General features: G+C 34.5%; 1 protein-coding gene across 1 annotated transcript; it reads left to right on the plus strand.

Moving 5' to 3' along the window:
* The first annotated feature begins 8,250 nt into the window (after positions 1–8,250).
* Positions 8,251–21,819, plus strand: LOC123259220 (retinoid-inducible serine carboxypeptidase-like). The gene is made up of 7 exons (XM_044719560.1): positions 8,251–8,317; positions 16,397–16,582; positions 19,203–19,498; positions 19,574–19,681; positions 19,737–20,070; positions 20,732–20,946; positions 21,662–21,819. The coding sequence occupies exons 1-7, from the start codon at positions 8,272–8,274 to the stop codon at positions 21,719–21,721; spliced, it is 1,245 nt and encodes a 414-aa protein (XP_044575495.1). The 5' UTR covers positions 8,251–8,271; the 3' UTR covers positions 21,722–21,819.
* Positions 21,820–22,734: the final 915 nt, after the last annotated feature.

Raw genomic sequence — 22,734 nt, forward strand, 5'->3', positions numbered from 1 at the left:
ACTAAAGTTTAAAGTAAATTTCAACTTTTTTATAGTTTAAAACTAATATTTTATTACTGAGGTTTGCAGTAAATTTTAACTTATCTTTTTAGCTTGTAAAAAATTCATTGGAAATTCAATCGTTAAATTTATCAACCACCATTAATTATTATCATTGCACTTGCAATTTTATTTTTTATTATAAATAATTTTATACTGTTGAAAATAAATGATTCATATCTAATTATATAGAAGCATATATAATTCATTTATAATTATATAGATGTATATATAATTCATATAAACTTATAAATGAATCATATAGAATTCTATATAATTTTTTTTACTTCAGTGGTATTTTGTGATTACCATAAAACATTCTCTTTTTCTATCTAAGAGTCTGTTACTCCAATGATTAACAATCTTTTAATATATAGTATTTTTTGGATGAAATAATAGGAATTTAAAAAAAAATTTAATTTCACAAAAATTATTAGTTTTGTCAAGTACAAAAATTGTTAGCCAGGCCCTCCAGAAATATATAGTTCCATATACTAAACAAATAATTCCATCAAAATTTAAGCTTTCAATTCTGATTTTACCTCGATTATTTTTTTAATTTCAAAGAAATTATAAATTCTAAAGCAACGAAGTACCTTAACAATATTTCGTAGAATCATTTTTGCGATTTCATGTATACAAAGATAATTTTTTAAAAATTTCAAATTGCTCTCATTTCTAAAATAACCGGCCGATTTGGCTCATCTTAGAACTTAACCTCAGAAACCGGTCAAAAAATAAGTATGTTAAATTTTATTGAGATCCGATTAGAATTGCGGAAGTTAGAGTAGAGACATAGCCCGTTATATCGTATATATATATATATATATATATACATACATATATAAACTTTTGATCCATATGTATTTTCTGAATCAGTTCGACGAGCTGAGTGAGGAAATAGCAAAATTTTCCAAAAGTTGCGTCATGAGAACCAATACAATATTTAGATTTCTATGAAATCTACTAAAAAATTTCATTTTTGGGAGGGTCATTCTTAACGCAAAAAATCAATAGATATATGAATTAAAGCTTATTTAATAAGCTTTCAGATGCATTAAACATAAATTTATTAGGATATTGTGTTCAATAGTATTTACATGGAAAAACAGTAAAAAAATGGGAATTTTTGAAATTTTTCAAAAATTTCAAATTGCTCTCATTTCTAAAATAACCGGCCGATTTGACTCATCTTAGAACTTAACCTCAGAAACCGGTCAAAAAGAAAGTATGTTACATTTTATTGAGATCCGATTAGAATTGCGGAAGTTAGAGTAGAGAAATAGCCCGTTATATCGTATATATATATATATATATATATATATATATATATATATATATATATATATATATATAAATTTATGCACCAAATACTGTTAAAGATTGGGTAATTTTTTAAATTCTCCCTATTTCTTTTTCTTTCTAGAAAAAGATCCCGAACTAACATGTGCACAAAATGGTGAGGTGGCAGACACTGACGCTGGAAAAAATTCTAACTCAGATGTAGTCGGTCAAACTCAAAAAGAGGATGATCTAGTTCAGCAAGATTCTGACCTAGATGTACAAATTCTAGAAATTTTAGGAAAAGATCCTAGTAAAAAACCAGATGATCTCTTTAAGTTTCATGCAGAAATCAAAGGCCGATGGGGAGCGTGGATGAAAGAGGGCTTAGCAGAAGAGGTAAAAAAGAGCGTACTGAATAAGTATCCTTGAAAAGGAGACTTGTATGCGGAGCCTCCAAAAATAAATTTGGAGATAGCTCCAGCTCTTTCTGAGATCACAAAGAAAAGGGATGACCATTTCTCAGAGACACAGGGATGTGTAGGATCCGCTATTATTGCTCTTGGAGCAGCCATGTCACTTCTTCTGGATACCTCTGACAATGAGGTTGATGAATTGAAGCTGATGGAGTATTTGAGTGATACTGGTAAATTATTAACAGAAATTTTTCACCAACACTCAATTGCTAGAAAATCTTACATTACTCCAGTAATGAAGAAAGGTGTTAAGACCCTTGTAGATTCCATTGCTCCAGATGAATGGTTATATGGAAATAAATTAGCAGAGCAGATCAAGGAGGCCAAGACAATTGAAAGCGTATGTCAAAACCTGAAATCTGGAGATAAATCTGTTAAAAAACCTTTCCAACGCCCTCAAGTTCAGGTAAACTCGAGGGGCCCGTCTGCCAATTACAGACAGACGGGCACGAGCAACCAGAGAAAGATGTTGCGCTTCAAGCCCAAATATCAGCGTCCGAGCCAAAAATCAGGTCGGGAGAGGATTCAAACCAAGGACTCAGAGAACAAGTAACTCAGGTAAGAAATCTGCCTATAGGAGGTAGACTTGGTTTCTTTAAAAATATATGGGAACGAATAACAACAGATAGTTATATACTATCCTGTTTAGACGGATATTCAATCCAATTTAAAGAAACTCCATGTCAAAAAACAATCCCTGAGCAACGAACTTGGCCAAGTAACGACGAGTTTCAAAGAGAACTCGAAATTAACAAACTTTTAAGCAAAAAAGCTATAGAAAAATGTGAATACTCTAATGAACAATTTATTTCATCCTATTTTTTAGTATCAAAACCAGACGGAACCTACAGGCTCATTTAAAATTTAAAAAATTTTAATCAATTTATTTTTCCACCTCACTTTAAAATGGAAGACATAAGTACAGTCAAGAACTTGTTGATGCTAAATGACTTTATGGCTTCCCTTGATCTCAAAGACGCTTACCTGCTGATTCCAGTAAATCAGACTAGCAGAAAGTATTTAAGATTTATTTTTAAAAATCAAATTTACCAATTTACTTGTCTACCATTCGGTCTCTGTTCCAGCCCGTTTATTTTCACAAAAATAATGAAACATGTTATAAATATAGTAAAAGAAAAAGGCTTTTTAATAGTAATTTATTTAGATGACATAATTTTTATCGCGGAAAATTATAACTCTTGTCGTAATAATGTTTTATGGGCAAAAGCCTTTTTGGAGGAACTCGGCTTTGTAATTAACGATAAGAAAAGTTGTTTAGAACCTACACAAAAATGTAAGTTTTTAGGTTTAATAGTCAATTCAGTAGATTACACCATTGAATTAACTGATAATAAAAAAGAGCAAATTAAAAATTTATTGACTAAATTCAAAGTTGAAGGTAGATATAAAATTAGGGAAGTTGCAGCCTTGTTAGGTGTTTTGAATGCCGCTTGTCCAGCAGTTGCATATGGACTATCGCACTGCAAAAAGCTAGAAAGAGAGAAATTTCTAGCTCTTGTTTTAAACAACGGCAATTATGATAGCTATATGTCATTGTCAGTCAATCTCAAAGAAGATTTAAGCTGGTGGGGCAAAAATAGTCAAATTGGTCAAAATCCTATCAGAACTTCACAATACGTGATCGAAATCTCATCGGATGCGTCATTGTCAGGATGGGGCACCATCTGTAATGGAAAATCGGCGCATGGCTGGTGGAATGATAAGCAAAAGAAGCTCTTAATTAACTATCTTGAGTTATTGGCAAGCTTTTATGCTCTCAAGTCTTTTGCCTCAAATGTAAATAATTGTGAGGTCTTACTAAGAGTAGACAATACAACAGCGATATCTTATATCAATCGAGCTGGTAGTGTTCAGTTTCCAAGACTCAGTAATCTGTCAAAAGAAATCTGGGATTGGTGTGAAACTAGAAAAATCTGGATTTTGCTACCTACATTTCATCAAAAGACAACTTTCATGCAGATGCAGCTTCTCAAATGACTAATATAGATACGGAATGGGAGTTGTAATCATCGAGAACGGGACGTCGTAGCATAATGAACCGATCAAACGAGCTCGCCGAAGGCGAGCGAAGTTCGATCGGTATTATGCGAAGACGTCTCGTTCGAAGATGATTACAACCCACCCTTAATAGTAAAACCCTTGCATGACCCGTAATCATCTTCATACTCAAAAAATTTGTAAATTTTCTATCTTTTATTTTGTTTTTGATTCTTCTCAATGATCATACTCTAAAATATGAGGTAAGTAACGGCGAGCGCCACTGACTATAGTAGTCGCGCCATGAATTAAGAAATTTAAACTCTAAATGTTGTGGAATTGGACATAGCTAGCGCTACTACACTTGTAATCATCTTCGATCGAGACGTCTTCGCATAATACCGATCGAACTTCGCTCGCCTTCAGCGAGCTCGTTTGATCGGTTTATTTTACTGTTTGGAATGGTAATTTTTTCCAGTTGATTATTGCTTATTATAAATCGACTATCATTTATTACAGTTTACTTTTTTCCATATACATTTTATTAAAAAAAAAAAATATTACTCATTAAAATACCTCTCATAAACATCGTGCGTTAATTAAAAAAATAAAAATTATCTTATGATAATTTTAACATATCAATGATACATAAAAAGATATTCAGAATAATTATCTCTTTTTTAGACTTGATTTATTTTCAACAGTATAAAATTATTTATAATAAAAAATCCATGAATATAAATCATGAAGTCATTTGTTTATTAAAATTCACCTCGAAAATATTCTGTCATTATATAATCATGACAAGTGCAATGATAATAATTAATGGTGGTTGATAAATTTAACGATTGAATTTCCAATGAATTTTTTACAAGCTAAAAAGATGAGTTAAAATTTACTGCAAACTTCAGTAATAAAATATTAGTTTTATGTGTTTATCAATTAATAATGATTCATTTTTTATAAATTTAACGACTCTAGATATTCTAACAGAATTATTTTAAATATATTACTAAAAAATTTCAACTATAAAAAAGTTGAAATTTACTTTAAACTTTAGTAGAAAGCGTTTTTTATCATGAAGAACATTTAAATTTTAATTTTACTACTCCGTGAAAAAATTTTTTGATCAGACTACATCAGGTCTGATATAAATCATCCATATCAGGCCTGATATGAAAATTGGCCATATCAGACTATATATGCCTTGATATAAGTATATCAGACTATATACCCACCCGGGTAAAAAAATTATATATCATTATATTACATAATTATAAATGAAAAATGGCCCTATATAATTATGTATAATTATATATAATTATTTCCATAGGAAAAAAAAAAATCGGCGCGAGTGGGAATCTAACGGTGAACCTACCGCTTGAAAGACTAATTCACTACCCGTTTAACTAAGAGATTTACTTGGAGAAAAAAGAGTTTATTATAACTACAAGTAATGCAAATCGTATACATGATCGATTCGTAGTGAACAAAATTTTTTATCTAATGTATTAATTATTAACTATCAATATTTATTTATAATAATGGTATCTCCATGTAGACTTATAAAATTATCTATGTATACATGAAATCGCAAAAATGATTCTACGAAATATTGTTAAGGTACTTCGTTGCTTCAGAATGTATAATTTCTTTGAAATTAAAAAAATAATCGAGGTAAAATCAGAATTGAAAGCTTAAATTTTGATGGAATTATTTGTTAAGTATATGGAACTATATATTGCTGGAGGGCCTGGCTAACAATTTTTGAACTTGACAAAACTAATAATTTTTGAGAAATTAAATTTTTTTTTAAATTCTTATTATTTCATCCGAAAAATACTATACATTAAAGGATTGTTAATCATTGGAGTAACAGACTCTTAGATAGAAAAAGAGAATGTTTTATGGTAATCACAAAATACCACTGGAGTAAAAAAAATTATATAGAATTCTATATGATTCATATATAAGTTTATATGAATTATACATACATCTATATTTATTTATTTATTTATTTATTTAAATACAACCAAACCCAACAGCCGTAGCCATTAACAGGGTTAATAATTTTTACAAAGTTATTATTTTAAAATTATTTTAGTAGTAATGACAAGATAACCAAGAAAATTAAATAATAAATTCAGATTGTAGTAATCACTTCGTGGCTACTCGAGTAGATAAACATAAAAAATAACAAAAGAAAAAAGTAACAAAATTGTATGAAGAAAGTTTGAGCAATTATAGACATAAATTAAATTAAGGCCACTTCATAAAATAGTTTGCATAGAGATTATGATTAAGATTATGATTAGTTTGACAAGATTAAATCTAGACAATTATTTTGATAGTTAGTGGCTGAATTATACTGCTCAAATTTATGTAGATCACTAAAGTTATTAAATTGAATAATCAAAAGAAGTTGGTCCTCAATTCACCACTAGACGAACTCCAAGGGCACCAATGTCTTCATACGATGATAACAGCGATGTATCAAATATCCAGGTTTTTAAGAGATTGGCGAGTCGCAATTGATACGCCACCATCACGTGATCTTCTGTGAATAGTGCGTCTGTTGCATCGATATACTGAGTATAAATTCGGATCAGAGAGTTCATATTTGGTGTAAGCCAATTTACAGTTAGTGCCAGTATATCGCGCGCTAGATTCTACTAAGACGTTGATTTTTGTGTTAAAAAAAAACCACGCGGATTTTGGCAGTATATTGAATAGCTCGCTAGCTGGATACTTGCTTGTAGGTCTTTTGACCTTTGCTCGAGTTCCGAGCCGAAGCTGGAACATGCCGAATAATAATCTGCCGTGTGCCCCGGGTTACTATTCGCAGATTCTTTTCACCACCTTGCGTTCTCATCTTCAACTCTTCCTTGAGATGGAGATACTCTTCTCTCTGAGTAGGTGTCTGGTCTCTCGCAATTGCCAGCTGCTGGAGTGACACTGGTAGCTTTTTCCGAACCTTGCATTGAATGAAAGCCTGCAGAATATTGTCAGCTGAATCAGAGTCATTAAAAATAATTTTGACAGGACACGGGTTAGTACTAGTCGCTAAATGTTTACCCATCCGCATACACTTAAATTTAAGTTTAAGTTTTAATACTGGTTTCTCCAAAATTTGCGAGAAACAATCACTAATTTTATCTTGGAGATTATCTTCAAGGGAGTCACTGGTATCATCTTCGCTGAGGCCATAGACCATCAGGTTGGAGCGCCTGCGCAGTCTGTCATCAAATTCCTTAAAGAGATTACTGGAGCTGTTTGATGCTGGAGGTGCTCGCGAGCACGAGGATTCAATATTATCAACTCTTTGGTTAAGATCGACAATAACTTTGTGTTCCGCGAGGCCCTTATTAGAGAAATCCTTTATATAGTTGTCAATGTTATTTAGACGTATTTCAGTATTATCAACACGCCTGGCAAGGGGAGCAATCTCATCTCTAAAGCTGTATTTAATGTCCTCTAAAGTGAATTGCAGTGTGCCACCAGAGTTCGAGGCTTTGCGACCAGGTCCACAGCATCTCGAAAAACCACCATTTTTTGCCAGTGCATCTGTGTTCACACACGCATGGTGAAAGACACAGGCACACTTGGGACATTGCACTGACTCCTGTAATATTGGCACATTACAAGCTCTACACACAAGACTCTCCTCACAGTCGGTATACGACACGTTACCATCAAACGCCATTTTATTTACAAAAACAACCGTTAGATGCCCGGTATTAGGAAGATGCGTAAGAGTATAGTCTAGGCACTACTGCCGCCAGAAACGATAATAATAATGACAATAAACACAAATTGTAGGTTAGAGTTGAGGCCGGCCAAGAATTGTTTATTTGCACCACCAAAACAACGACGATAGCGCAAATTTATATCTCCCAGCACGCACAATACTTAATAGACAGTAAAAAATCAAAAATTACTATCAGGTTTACACTTTATACCATTTATACAGGCACACACCGGGGACACACTCTTACTCACGTCTACTCAGTAGTGGCCATCTTGCCATATATCATAAATATTATAAATGAATTATATATGCTTCTATATAATTAGATATGAATCATTTATTTTCAACAGTATAAAATTATGTATAATAAAAAATCCATGAATATGAATCATGAAGTCATTTGTTTATTAAAATTCACCTTGAAAATATTCTGTCATTATATAATCATGACAAGTGCAATGATTATAATTAATGGTGGTTGATAAATTTAACGATTGAATTTCCAATGAATTTTTTACAAGCTAAAACGATAAGTTAAAATTCACTGCAAACTTCAATAATAAAATATTAGTTTTAAATAATGACTCATTTTTTATAAATTTAACGACTTTAGATATTCTAACAGACTTATTTTCAATATATTACTAAAAAATTTCAACTATAAAAAGTTGAAATTTACTTTAAACTTTAGTAGAAAGCGCTAGCTTCTTAAAGAGACATTTTCTTACAATGAAGAACATTTATATTTCAATTTTACTACTTTATTCACTTCAACGTAAGTTTATTAATTAAACAATTCAGATATTTATTATAATTGCTAAACAATTTGTTATTAATTATTAATAACTGGCTTTTGGCCGCCGTCTCCTCAGAAATGTCACAAAATATATTTTACTCTTATCAAAAGCTATTGTACCTAAGTGCACAATCTATTTTGTAACTAAACAAGTATTTATAAAAATGAATAAAATTATGTATAATAAATCAAATGTAAAGTTATGTAATAATTATGTGACCTTGTTAGTGGCTTTTGGCTGTCGGGTCTTTTCCAAAGAAATAAATAAACAAATAAATTATTATTAAAAAAATGTTATTAAATTAAAATATGCGATCGAAAAGTACAATCATTTTTTCACACTTGACTTAATATTTAATGTCATGTAAATAATTGTTAAAATTATGAAATTTGTTCTTCATTCGACACTTTTTTTTTGTTATTTAAATTATCAGAAGATAACATATTTTTATTGATTTTTAATTTTTCTTGCGGCTGTATAAAGAAAATTTGGATCACGCTTAAAAAATATTTGATTCAGTCTTTAAATTTGTAGTGATATTTTTCATAATGAAGAATATAAATTTTTTAATTTTAGTTTTTTATTTATATAATGGTAAGTAATTAATTAAGGGGGGGGGGGGGGAATACGTGTACAGGCTTAAAAAAGTTCAATTTTTAACTTCCCGCTAAGAAAATCGAAGATTTTCAAAAATCGGGAAGTTATTGTTTTCACCCCGTTTTGCAAAAATCGAGTTTTCATCAGATCTCGACGTTTGAAGGTCACAGGAAGCTGCCCTGACTATACCCGCGAGGTTGTCACGGTGTCTGTATGTATGTGTGTGTGTGTGTGTGTGTGTGTGTTTTTTTAGGGATTGGAATCCTTTTTACGGATTCTAGGCATAGCTGTTTGGCCTGGATATGTGGCGACTCGACGCAGCGTCATACTAAAACTCGACACTAACGCCCCTACCCACTAAACCCTAAACCCCTTTTCCTTCTTTCCTCTAATCCCTCATGGAAACCGCCGTCAGGCATTACTTCGTGAAGGGAGGATCTAGCTACTGCTCTTCCTTCTGGTGGCCAAGGTGTTAACTACCTTCCTTTTATCTTCTGCTATTTGCTCTTTTTCTTTCGGTGGAACGCAAGTCTTTAAGGACTTCTGTTGCAAACGTGTTGGTAGCGTTCCAGGCAGCTTCTGATGACAACATTGATTCCACTAGTGAATCTGGTTGCATTCTCTGGTTCAGGATCCTCTCCAGTTCTTCACGCTGTGGATCCAAACGAGGACATACAAAGAAGACGTGCTCCGCGTCTTCAGCAGCTCCTGGGCAGGACGGGCACTCCGAAGAGTCATCGTGCTTAAAGCGGTGTAGATACTCTCGAAAACACCCATGTCCCGACAACATCTGCGTAAGATAGTAATTGACCTCACCGTGATTCCGGTTAAGCCAAATGTCGATCCGAGGTATGAGACGGTGCGTCCACCTACCCTTCTCTGCAGCATCCCATTGTAGTTGCCATCGTCCTATGCTCTTCTGCCGTTCTTCAATTCTAAGTTCTTCAGGGCTCAGTGCAGTTGACCTTTTTCGTTGGTAAAGGGTCCGCCTTTCCTCTGCTAGAACTCTAAGAGGTAGGGTTCCAGCAATGACGCACACTGCTTCTTCTGATATAGTGCGAAAGGCACTAGCTACTCGTAGGGCACTCAGTCGATATACTGGTCCAGCCTTTCTCCATGATTCTTGCGTCTTTAATGCGTCGGCCCAAATGGATATTCCGTAAGTGAGCACCGATATGACTACTGATGACAATAATAGCCTCCTGCTCTGTTTTGGGCCTCCGACGTTCGGCATCAGTCGTGCGAGACTAGCCCTCACTACTGACGCTTTGGCACTGATATGTTCCACTTGCTGCTTGAAGTTGAGTCGGGCATCAAGCATCACTCCCAAATATCGGATATAAGGTTGTGATGTGATTTCTTGTTCGCCGACTTTCAGCTTAATGATCTCTACCACTTTTCTGCTGGTAATAAGCACTGCCTCAGTCTTGTGTTGCGCCAGTTGCAGGTTCACTGCGTCCATCCACCGGTCAACGCGCTCAAAAGTGAGATCGAACATATGGTTTATCTCGTCAAGGTGTTTGGCAACAATCACTATGGCTACGTCATCTGCATATGCTACGAGTTTGACGTTTCTTGGCAGAGTTAGTCTTAATAGACCGTCATACATAATATTCCACATGAGCGGGCCTAGGACTGAACCTTGTGGTACACCTCCAGTAATATCATACTCCCTCGGACCGTTCTTCGTGTCATACTTCAAGACCCTATTTTCAAAGTAGCTTGTTACGATCTTAAGAAGGTATTCTGGTACATTCTTCTCTTGGAGGGCCTGCATGATGCATTCCCAATTGGCGGACTTGAATGCGTTTCTGATGTCTAGGGTCACCACCAGGCAATACTCTTTCGTTCCACCCTTCCATCTGGTTCCTGCGATTGCTTCCTTGGCCGTATCAACAACCAGTTTGATTGCGTCCAGGGTTGATCTTCCTTTCCGGAATCCATACTGATTGTCTGCCAGGAGTGGTTCGACTACTGCTTCAATTCTCTGGTGAATTATGCGTTCAAATATCTTACCCGCTGTATCTAGCATGCAAAGTGGGCGGTAAGATGACGGTTCATCCGGTGGTTTCTTCCCTTTAGGTAACAGTACCAATCGTTGCTGTTTCCACTTATGCGGGAAAGTCCCCTTCTTAAGGTGTAACGGGTAAAATTCGTGATAAAAGGGATTTTAACCCCTTTTATTATCTAAACAGTTAAATTAAACCGAGTCTAGTTTTCATGATCCGAAAGTCCTGGAATAGACCGTACTAGACAATATCAATAAAATCCCCGGCTCGAATTTAGAGCTCGCCGATGTCCAGGGTCAACAGGGGATTGTCCGAATAAACCAGAAATAAACGTAATAGAAGAAACAATAGAAATCTTTTATTTAGTAACAATAATTAAACATTGTGGTGAAAAGAACACCCTCCTATCACCTTTACAAAATGGTAGTCACACTCATTCGTCCAAATCCGCGCTTTCCGGTATTTTTCTGTTTTACCGACTGATGGTAAAACAGGAATCTGCTTACCGACTTTTTAGTATGATCGTTTTCTGTTTTACCGACTGATGGTAAAACAGGAACTTGCTTACCGACTTTTTAGTATGATCGTTTTCTGTTTTACCGACCGTCTGGGAGTTTCCAAAATTCGCGTTATTCAGTTCGCGGCACTAGTGGGTCAGTTTCCTACTCGGGATTCCCCCGGAGAAACGAGAGGATAGTCTCCAGCTCCCTTCTCCCGCGGTGCTGCCCCCCAGGTCCCCGAAGTCGAGGTACCTAGCCGACTTCCTCGACCTCCTAATCGCCGTTCCCAAAGATCGAGAGGATAGCCTCCAGCTCGATCCCTCCTACTCGACTATGATCACCTGCCGCACCCTGACAGACGGTCGGAGTACGGGGAGTCCGTAGTACCCCTAAGAGATGAGCTCCACTTACCTTGGTACAGTCGTACTCTGGGTAACTTGAGGTCCTTAGCGTTTTCCCTTCTGGATAGCCTCCACAGGGAAAATCGTCTCAGTGGTACTCGATGTCTCTTCCGCGATAAATTTGGGACTTTATCATTTTTCCAAAAAGTCACTTGCAACGAAACGGAAGGATCGTTTTAGACACCTATCGCCAGGTTTGGAAGCTCGATAAACGTCAATTAATTCTAAGTTTTTAATTTTCACTTTGAAAATTAAATATCAAATGCATTCAATCAATTCAACAGATTACTTCAATTTTCAACAGAATACGTTTCCATACAAACTTTTGCCCGGGACTTAGAATAATTTTGGGCGTTCTTACAGCTATTCTACGGCGCACTAAAATAATTTACACAGCGTTCTCCAGGCCAATTCTTATGATTTTGGATTCTCCAAAATTCGAGCCTATCCGGGCGGACATTTAGCGCATACCAAAATTAAACATAAATAATCATTACTTAACAATAATTATAATAAACAATCCTCGTTGTGCCCAAAAAAAACGAAACGCCCGAGGCAAAATAATTTTCCCTCATCGGATTTTATCGGCAAAATTCCGAATTCCGTATCAGTTTATACCAATATATGGTCTTTAATTAAACAATTGAAAAAAATGACAAAAGATATAAATAAACAATAAAATTTCGGCTCTTTAATGCCCTCTCGTGCCGGCTCAGCCGGCAGAATATACCCAATTCGCCGGGTGCGTCACACAAATAACAAAAATAATAAAACATACTTTAAACAAAATTAACTAACGAAACACATTAAATAATACATATAATAATTAACTAAAATCTGGATATAGTGTTGGGTTCCTGGGGTCGCCACGACGGTATCTATGTTGCAAAGGCATGAATTATAAACGTCTAGGAATAATGTTGGAGCTGCCTTTATGATGGTTTTCAAGGCTATATTAGGGATTCCGTCCAATCCCGGCGCTTTATTATTCCCTACACGGTTACAGGCCTCCACTCACTGCGTACTTCCTGATCAAGGCCCGAAGTGGCTGGCTCCTGATCCACTGCTGCAACTTACACCTCGGTAGAGCAAGCTCACATCAGCCGTGGCCTGCATCGTCGGAAACTACGATACAGGTTCCGGTCACTCCCAGTGGGTCACAGCAGAGAACGATCGTCTTGTTAGGTCAGTTAGTGTGACCAACCCATTAAAGGGGAGTTTTGTCCACGGGAGCGTATTTTGTTTGGTTATTTTGCTTGGCTCCTACCCGCTGTACTTCATCAACTAAGAGATTAAGTGTCATCCAAGGACAGCGAGCGTTCTCCCATCCGCTCGGGGAGACGCGCCCGGTAGCAGTATCTCTTCTGCCCCGAGTGTGTGTGTGTGTGTGTGTGTGTGTGTGTGTGTGTGTGTGTGTGTGTGCGTGTGTGTGTGTGTGTGAAAGTATGTGAACCGCTTATAACTTTTGAACGGCTTGACCGATTTCATCGTGGTTGGTGCCATTCGAAAGGGCTTGACCAAACTTAGATTTTGAAAACTATTTGGGCCGATTCAGACCAATAGATTTTGAGAAATCTTCAAAAAACTGAAAAAAAAATTTTTTTCAAATGTGGTTTTTTTGGAATAACTTTTAAACGGCTTGATGGTTCAATTTCAAAAACTAATCAGCTCTTAACCTCGAAAAACTACGTCGATCCTTACCAGTCCGGTCAAAATCGGTTGATTCGTTCGAGAGATATCGTGAACGAAAGAAAAACGAAAAAAGTGTTTTTTCGGAATAACTCCGAAATTTCTAGCGCGATCAATTTAAAATGTGAGGTTCTTTGTGAGGCTTAAAAACTGCGTCGAATGCTGCCAACCACGTGAAAATCGGTTTATTCATTCAAAAGTTATTGCGGTTTGAAAATTCAAAAAATAGTGTCATCAAATCTCTATCAGACTTTTGAGCTCGAAGAGCTCAAAAGCATAGGAAAGCAATCTCTTTGAGCTTGGAGAGCTCTAAATAACCCATACATTGTATTTTTACGCTCGAAGAGCTCAAAAACGTCATTGGTGCAATTTTAAGCGCCTAAGTATGGAATCAGCGGGAAGTTGCAGGGATGGCCTTCAGGGTCAACCGTTTTTCTAATTTTTTTTTTTATAAATCGCTTGTAAAACTATTCAAAAATATAGATATTAGGGTGTATCAATTTTAGGCGACTTTTTTTTTTCAACGAAAAAACAGGCTTAAAACTTGCATGAAGGTGAGAACAGAAGCCTGTTCAAAGCGGAGCTTTTAATATTAATATTTAGAGGTGTCTGTCCCTAATTTTTCATTTCCCATTTAAATAACATAGGAAAAAAATTTTTTTTTTTGTTTATTTTTCTAGCTTGGCATACGCACCTTATATATATATATATATAAGTCAATAGCATATTATTGTAGAGAATTCAACGTTCTACAAAAAAGGTCTCTTACTTTTTTATCATAAAGACAGCCGTTCCAGAGTTATTCAGACGTAAACTTCTAAATGTATAAAATTTTGATTATTGAAATATCAAACTGATACAAATTAATTTATTACTGTCTTAAAAGTTATTTTTATATGTAGAATTGGTTCTGATGCGCTAAAATTTTCATAAAGCTTAAAAAAAAATTACTCATGTATCAAATTTTTTCCTTTTTTATTTCATTTACTATAAGAAAATTATCATTATGATTATTATTAATGATATACATTATTATTAATGATTATTCGTTAATTTATTCAAGAATTATTGCACTTCGAAAGTTCAAAAAATAGTGTTCTATGAAACTTTTATCAGACTCTTGACTTGAAGAGCTCAAAAACCGCATAAGTGCAATTTTAAGCGCTTAGATATGGAATTAGCGGAAGTCGCAGGGATGGCCTTTAGGGTCAACCGTTTTCTAGATTTTTTTGTGATAAATGAGCGTTATAAGACGTGCACTTTTCTGATTTTCCAAATTTATCTTTTCTCTCCGTGTAGAGTAATAAATTGGTCATTCCGTGAAACTTTTCAAAAATTTAATTCATTCAACTCGGATCATGATTTTCTTACAGTAAATGAAATAAAGAAGAAAAAAATTTGATACATGAGTAATTTTTTTTTAGCTTCATGAAAATATTAGCGCATCAGAACCAATTATCCATATAAAAATAATTTTTAAGACAGTAATATATTAATTTGTATCAGTTTAATACTTAAATAATCAAAATTTTATACATTTAGAAGTTTACGTCTGAATAACTCTGGAACGGCTGTCTTTATGATAAAAAAGTAAGAGACCTTTTTTGTAGAACGTTGAATTCTCTACAATAATATGCTATTGACTTATATATATATATAAGGTGCGTATACCGAGCTAAAAAAATAAACAAAAAAAAGAATTTTTTTTCCCATGGTATTTAAATGGGAAATGAAAAATTAGGGACAGACACCTCTAAATATTAATATCAAGAGCTCCGCTTTGAACAGGCTTCTGTTCTCACCTTCATGCAAGTTTTCAGCCTGTTTTTTCGTTGAAAAAAAAAAGTCGCCTAAAATTGACACACCCTAATAGATATAAAATTTCAAGTAAAAATTCCTATTCGTTCAAAAGTTATAATCGATTTATTAATCATTTTAATACTAGTTTGCATTAACTTTCTCTGTCATTTTTTTTTTCAAACGCGTTTTTCTCGAAACGAGTTTTTTCAAAACTGTGTGCAGTCTAGCTCAAAGAGTTTTAAACCAATCATCTTGTGATATGGCTATTATAATTTTCTTTATACAATTATCTTGAAAATGAACATCAATCAGAAACGATATTTTTATTTAAACTATTTTTTTTTTTTAATAAACGATGTATGAAAAAGTGGTAAAAAATCACGACTTAATTTCATAGCCCTCTAAAAAATGCAAATTTTTACTTTTTTTTTTTGGAATTGAGGTTCATATGGAAGATACACATATAAATGAAGTAATTTTTCTGTGCCATTGATTTCAAATAAAAATTGTGGCTTCCATACTGCACACAGACTGCTAAGTCGGATGACAACTTACGATGTGTATCAGCTGATATCTCCGCTATTTGTTAACTTATATTGTTGTTTAATAAAAAAAAATACTTATAAATATATGTATAAAATAACCGGATAGTTTCCGGAATGAATGAAAATCAGCATGAAAACGGCCTTTCTACACGTATTTCCCCCCTTAAATTAACAAAATCAATCCTAATAATTTTGTTTTTATTTTAATAAAATTAAAAATTGTTTTTTGGACGATGGAGTTGAAAGAAAATCAAGTACTAAGATTTTATAAATAAATATAATCATACATTTATTTTAATAAAGTTACAATCAGTAAAGTAAATTTTTTATTCATTATCTTAAAGTTTAGATATAAAAAAAGTTTACCTTTCAATGAAACTATAAAATTTCTTCTTTAACTTTATTTATCCCGAGAAAATAACTTTAATCAAGAGAGTTTTCAGCGATAAAAAAAATATATTCTTCGCAATTAATTTTAACTTCAATCACTACTTAACACATATTTATTATTAACAGCAAAAAAAGTAAAAAGTGATGAAGAAAAAGGCGTTGGCTCAACGAAACAAAATTGGAGTGAAGTGACTGTCCGAGAAGGCGCTCACTACTTTTGGTGGTTGTACAACACTTCATCTAGCAAGGCAATTTCCAAAAACAAACCTCTATTAATTTCATTGAGCACGGAAATTCTAAAAGGAGCGTCAGGTATGCGGCTGCTCAATTTCAAAACACAGTAACTAACATTTAAATTTTTTTTCCAATTGTTCTTATTAAAAAAAAAGTTTGCCCGTCAAATTGATGAAAAATTTGATTTGTGAATAGAAAATACTTGAATATAAATATTTTTAAGAAAAAATACTTGAAATTAAGGTCTAAAAGTTATACAAAACGCAGCAATACTATTAGAAAAAATCAGGTATAAAATTTTTGCAGTTACTGTGTTTTAAAATTGCGCAGCCGTATGATGATTGTAAATTTAACAAAAAATAATTTTTATAATTAATAAAATAGAATTAAGTTTTAAATGCATATTTAGGAAATTAAATAATCTGCAGGTGAATCAAAAATTTTTTTTTTTAATTATTAATTTATTTCTTCACAACTATTAATAATTCATTTCATCATAACTTAAAAAATATTTTTTAAAAATTGGACAAAGTTTTTTACAAATGAAATTTTTTAAAATAATTTTTTCAATAATAAAAAAATTCTTAAAATTTGTAAAGAGGCTAATTTTAGTGTCATAATTAGGGCCGAGAATTTAGTTTTTTTAAAAGAGAGAGACAGAAGATAGGCGTAGCCAAGCGTTCTGATTGGTCGTAATAAATAAATTGTTTTTTGTTTATCGCTATTAAGTGAAGACAGCAGCTTGAATAAAAAATAAAATTTAGATTGCTAATCCAACATGAAAATATAAAAAATATGTCAAAAAAAAAACAGGTTAGTTTGCAGATGTGAAGGTGCTTGTAAACAAATACAAGTCTGTGCTGCTCAGATAAATAAAGAAGAGAATTTGAAACACCGTGTTGTAACTAAAATGTTTAATGAAATGAATAAAAGAGAACAGTGACAAGCTGGCGATTTCGTTGGAGATCGCGTAAAGGAATTGCTCCCGGTCTCACTGGTAATTTTGCTGGAGATCGCATTGACGGTCTTTTAAAGGTCTCGCTGGAGGTCACGCTAGAAATCTTGCTGACGATCTTTATGGAGATCTCGCTGGTGATTACGCTGGCGGTCTTGCTGGAAGTCTTGCTGGAGATCACGCTGACGATCTCGCTGGAGATCATGCTGACGATCTTTCTGGAGGTCTCGCTGGTGATCACGCTGACTGTATTTCTGAAGGTCTCGCTGGAGATCACGCTGAATCAGCGTGATCTCCAGCGAGACTCCCAGAAAAACCGTCAGCGTAATCACCAGCGAGACCACAGAAAGATCGTCAGCGTGATCTTCAGCGAGATCTCCAAAAAGATCGTCAGCGTGATCTCCAGCGAGACCTCCAGAAAGATCGTCAGCGTGATGGCCAGCGAGACTTCCAGAAATACCATCAGCGTGATTACCAGCGAGACCTCCAGAAAGATCGTCAGCGTGATCACCAGCGATACCTCCAGAAAGATCGTCAGCGTGATCTCCAGCGAGATCGTCAGCGTGATCTCCAGCAAGACTCCCAGAAAAACCGTCAGCGTAATCACCAGCGAGACCTTCAAACAGATCGTCAGCGTGATCTCCAGCGAGACCTCCAGAAAGATCGTCAGCGTGATCTCCAGCGAGACCTCCAGAAAGATCGTCAGCGAGACTTCCAAAAAGATTGTCAACGTGATGGCCAGCGAGACTTCCAGAAAGACCATCAGCGTGATCTCCAGCGGAACTTTTAGAGAGACCGTCAGCGTGATCTCCAGTGAGACCTCCAGAATGATCGTCAGCATGATCTCCAGCGAGATCGTCAGCGTGATCTCCAGCGAGACTCTCAGCAAAACTGTCAGCGTGATCTCCAGTGAGACCTCCAGAAAGATCGTCAGCGTGATCTCCAGCGGGACTCTTAGAATGACTGTCAGCGTAATCTCCAGCGATACCATCACCGTGATCGCTAGCAAAATTACCAGCGAGACTGGCAGCAATACCATTAGCACAACTTCTAGCGAAACGACCTCCAGCGAGACCATCAGCGTGATCTCCAGCGAGACCTCCAGAAAGACCGTCAGCGTGATCTCGAGCGAAACCGTCACTGTGATCGCTAGCAAAATTACCAGCGAGACTAGCAGCCATACCTTAGCACAACTCCCAGCAAAACGACCTCCAGTGATACCGACAGCGAGACCTCTAGAAAAACTATCAGCGTGATCTCCAGCGAGACCGTCAGCAAGATTTCTAGCGTGACCTCCAGCGAGACCTTTAAAAAGACCGTCAATGCGATCTCCAGCAAAATTACCAGTGAGACCGGGAGCAATTCCTTTACGCGATCTCCAGCGAAATCGCCAGCTTGTCACTGTTCACTTTTATTCATTTCATTAAACCTTTTAGTTACAACACGGTGTTTCAAATTCTCTTCTTTATTTATCTGAGCAGCACAGACTTGTATTTGTTTACAAGCACCTTCACATCTGCAAACTAACCTGTTTTTTTTTTTTGACATATTTTTTATATTTTCATGTTGGATTAGCAATCTAAATTTTATTTTTTATTCAAGCTGCTGTCTTCACTTAATAGCGATAAACAAAAAACAATTCATTTATTACGACCAATCAGAACGCTTGGCTACGCCTATCTTCTGTCTCTCTCTTTTAAAAAAACTAAATTCTCGGCCCTACTCATAATAATAATAATTTAGGTGTAAATAATTTCGACCAAATCGGACCGCTGGATATTGATCTTAACCCCAGAGACAATACATGGCTCAAAGACTTCAATATTTTATTCATCGACAATATTTTGGGCTGCGGGTTCAGTTATGTTGACGATGAAACAAACTACGCAAGTTCAAGTGACCAAATGGGTGAAGATACTTTTGCGGTTATCAAAGATTTCTTCAACAAAGTTCCCGAGTTCAGAACTATTCCCACCTATATGATGAGCGAAAACTCCGGGACAGTTATCGCCGCTAAAACCGCTTCAATTTGGAGTCAAGTATGTGTCAAATATTAAATTTACCAAATTTTTTAATATAAAATTACTAAAACTTGAATTTTTGTACTGTTACAGGCTCAAAAAAATAAACAAATTGAAAGTAATTTAAAAGCTGTTGTTCTGGGAGCTCCGTGGATTTCATTGGTTGATGTTGTTAATTTTTGGGCCAAGCCTTCTAATAAAGTAAGGATCAAATTTTATTATTAATATTTAGCATTAATAAATAAATTTTATGCAGGATAAATTTAGTGAAGAAGAGTTTAAAGAAATCGAAGAAAGGGCGAGAAATGCTACCGAAGCTGAAGAAAAAGGAGAATATTGGAAATTGTTTTATTCAGTTGTTTTGCAAGTAGTTGCTATCGGAGATCATTATAAATTGAATAATGCTTACAATTTGTCGCCAAGTGTAACGACTAATTATTCTGACGTTGAGAAAAACGATAAGTTGAAAAGTCTGATGAACAATCAAGTGAAGAATGTATTGCGGCTCGGTCACGAGTGGAAGAATAATGTAGATTCTACTGTATTGAAGGGTTACGCTGAAAAAGTTGCGAAGCCTATTAAACAAACTTGTAATTATTTTATTTTTTATTCATTAATTCTGTTCAAATTTTGCTCAATTATATAATGACTTTTGTTAAAGTGTACTGTATTTTATTAGCTATATTGACATTTATGAAGATATAAGCTCATCCCGATGTTACACATATCAAGGGCTTTCATTTGAGTACCCACATGCATTTTGATATATTTTTCATATAAAAATATGTAAAATATATGAAAAATTGATGTGGGTACACAAATGAAAGGTCTCGATAAATGTTACGTCGGGATGAGCTTATATCTTTAAAAATGTCAATACTTAACAAAATACAATGTCATTTCTTAACTATTGATGTTTTTAAAGATATAAGCCCATCCCGATATTACAATTATCAAGAGCTTTCATTTGAGTAGCCACATGCATTTTTGATATATTTTTTATATATACATATATATAATATATATAAATATATGAAAAAATGATGTGGGTACTCAAATGAAAGGTTTCGATGAGTGCAATGTCGAGGTGAGTTTATCTCTTTAAAAATGTCAATAGTTCACAAGATACAAGGTTATTTTTTAATTATGTAGCTAGAGCTAAAGCATTTTTGATTGCAGCCTAAATGCTTATTATAATACATTAACTATTGATGAGAATAATATACAACTTGGATTTTTATAAATTTTTAGTTGATCAAATTCTTAAAACGGATGTTAGACTTGTGGTAATTGCTGGTGAAAACGATCTTTTCATTCCGGCGCCATCTGTTACCTCATGGGTAAACAGTTTTAATTGGGAAAATAAAGAAGCATTCCAAGCAGCAAAACAAGTTGATATTGATAACAAGATTTCGATGAAGAAATATGGAAATTTGGAGTATTATATTATAGAAGCTGGACATTGGGTTAGTTTTTGTAAATATTTATTATTATGAGTTTTACTTGTATACCGTTTTCTGGTTTTTACATGGCTAATTGTCTCAGCTTCTCCGCATATAGTTTTTTTCAAGTCTTTATTATCAACATATGCTCCACTCTATATTATCAACACAATCTTTCAACTCTTTTTATTATCAACATGTTCTCCGCTCTTTTTATGATCAACATGTTCTCCACTTTTTATTATCAACATGTTCTCCGCTTTTTATAATCAACATATCATTTCGCACATAATTCTATTCTCAATGCGGCTGTGGACCGACTTGTGCTTTCTGTACTGTATTTACCCTATTCCTCACCCCTTTCTATCGGTTGTTGGAATAGCGGCGATGGGGAAACCACAGAGAAAACCCATCCCAGTACAGTCGGCTACCGGAGCGATCTCCGACGGTTGGTGTTGGAACTATTCGAACAACCGTCGGGGCTCGAACCCTCGCCTCACGACATGATGCACGAACGAACTAACGGCATAATAACTTAGTCCGCTCGGCCATCATGCCGCTTGTTAGTTTTTATAAATATTATTTTTTTAATAATGATATAGATGTTAATATGACATCTAGAAATTTTCGGAATGTTTTTTTTTAAATTAAAATAAAAAAATTTTAAGTCTAAAAAATTGAAAAAAATTAAAAATAATCAAAAATTCTTTGATTTCAATATTATTTTTTTATTTTTTAGTTGATAGTGGATAATCCGCAAGATTTGAAGAAAGTAATCATCAGAGTAACACAAGAATAATGACAGTTATTCTTCAAGAACTTGGATATAAAATGCGATATGATTATTATTAATAAAACGGAAAAGTTGGAATATATGGTTAATATTATTGTATTAAAATAAAAAAAAATAATTAAATTACTTAATTAATAATTTTTCACTTGTAATTTATCTATAACTATATTAAAGTTTACTCATATAAAAGTAAAATTTATTTTAATTAAATAAAAACATCAAATATTTATATTAGAGTTTATCATTCAGAACATCAGTACACGGTATTTAACAAGTTATTTAACACATTAGGGGACCCGTAAATCCAGAAAAAAATATTATACGATCTGTTGAACCGGCTAACATCTAAAATCCTTGGGGAGAGTTCATGATACACAATAGAAACAACTTCCAATGACAAATTTATTTTTATTCTAGCGCCTGTTTGCTCAAATAATTTATTATAATTTCCAAAATGTATACCGTTTTCTACCCCGAAGGGAGGAAAACGATTATTTCGGGTCATGCCAAAGGCTTAACCTTTCGGAGATTACCTTCCGCACTTTTTGTATATACTATAGTCCAAATTTTGCCACTAGAGGGGCTTCAAGAGGGTTCTGACCCCCTCCTGTGCCCCCCTTAGAGGTTGTGACGGCTAGTCGGATCGGCTCGCGGATCCGCTCCTCAGTACTGCTCCGAAATAGCCGGCAAGGACTTACTCAAGTCAAGCCTTTGGCATGACCCGAAATAATCGTTTTCCTCTCTTCAGGGTAGAAAACGGTATATATTTCAGGTCTATGCCTTTGGCTTGACCTTTCGGAGAGATGTTTGGAATCTGCCGGCTCACAACTTATGGTATACTCTGACCTGAAAACTATACTATTAAGGAAAAGGACACTACACTCTACAGAAATTAGAGCTCAATTATAGAACACTGAAAACTCAAATTTATTGACTAAGCCTTAATCTAGACAGCTCATAAACTTACTATACGATAAAATAATAATTATTATTAGATAATTATACAAACAGAATAAACT

This window comes from Cotesia glomerata, linkage group LG2, assembly GCF_020080835.1.
Source record: "Cotesia glomerata isolate CgM1 linkage group LG2, MPM_Cglom_v2.3, whole genome shotgun sequence".
Taxonomy (NCBI): Eukaryota; Metazoa; Arthropoda; class Insecta; order Hymenoptera; family Braconidae; genus Cotesia; species Cotesia glomerata.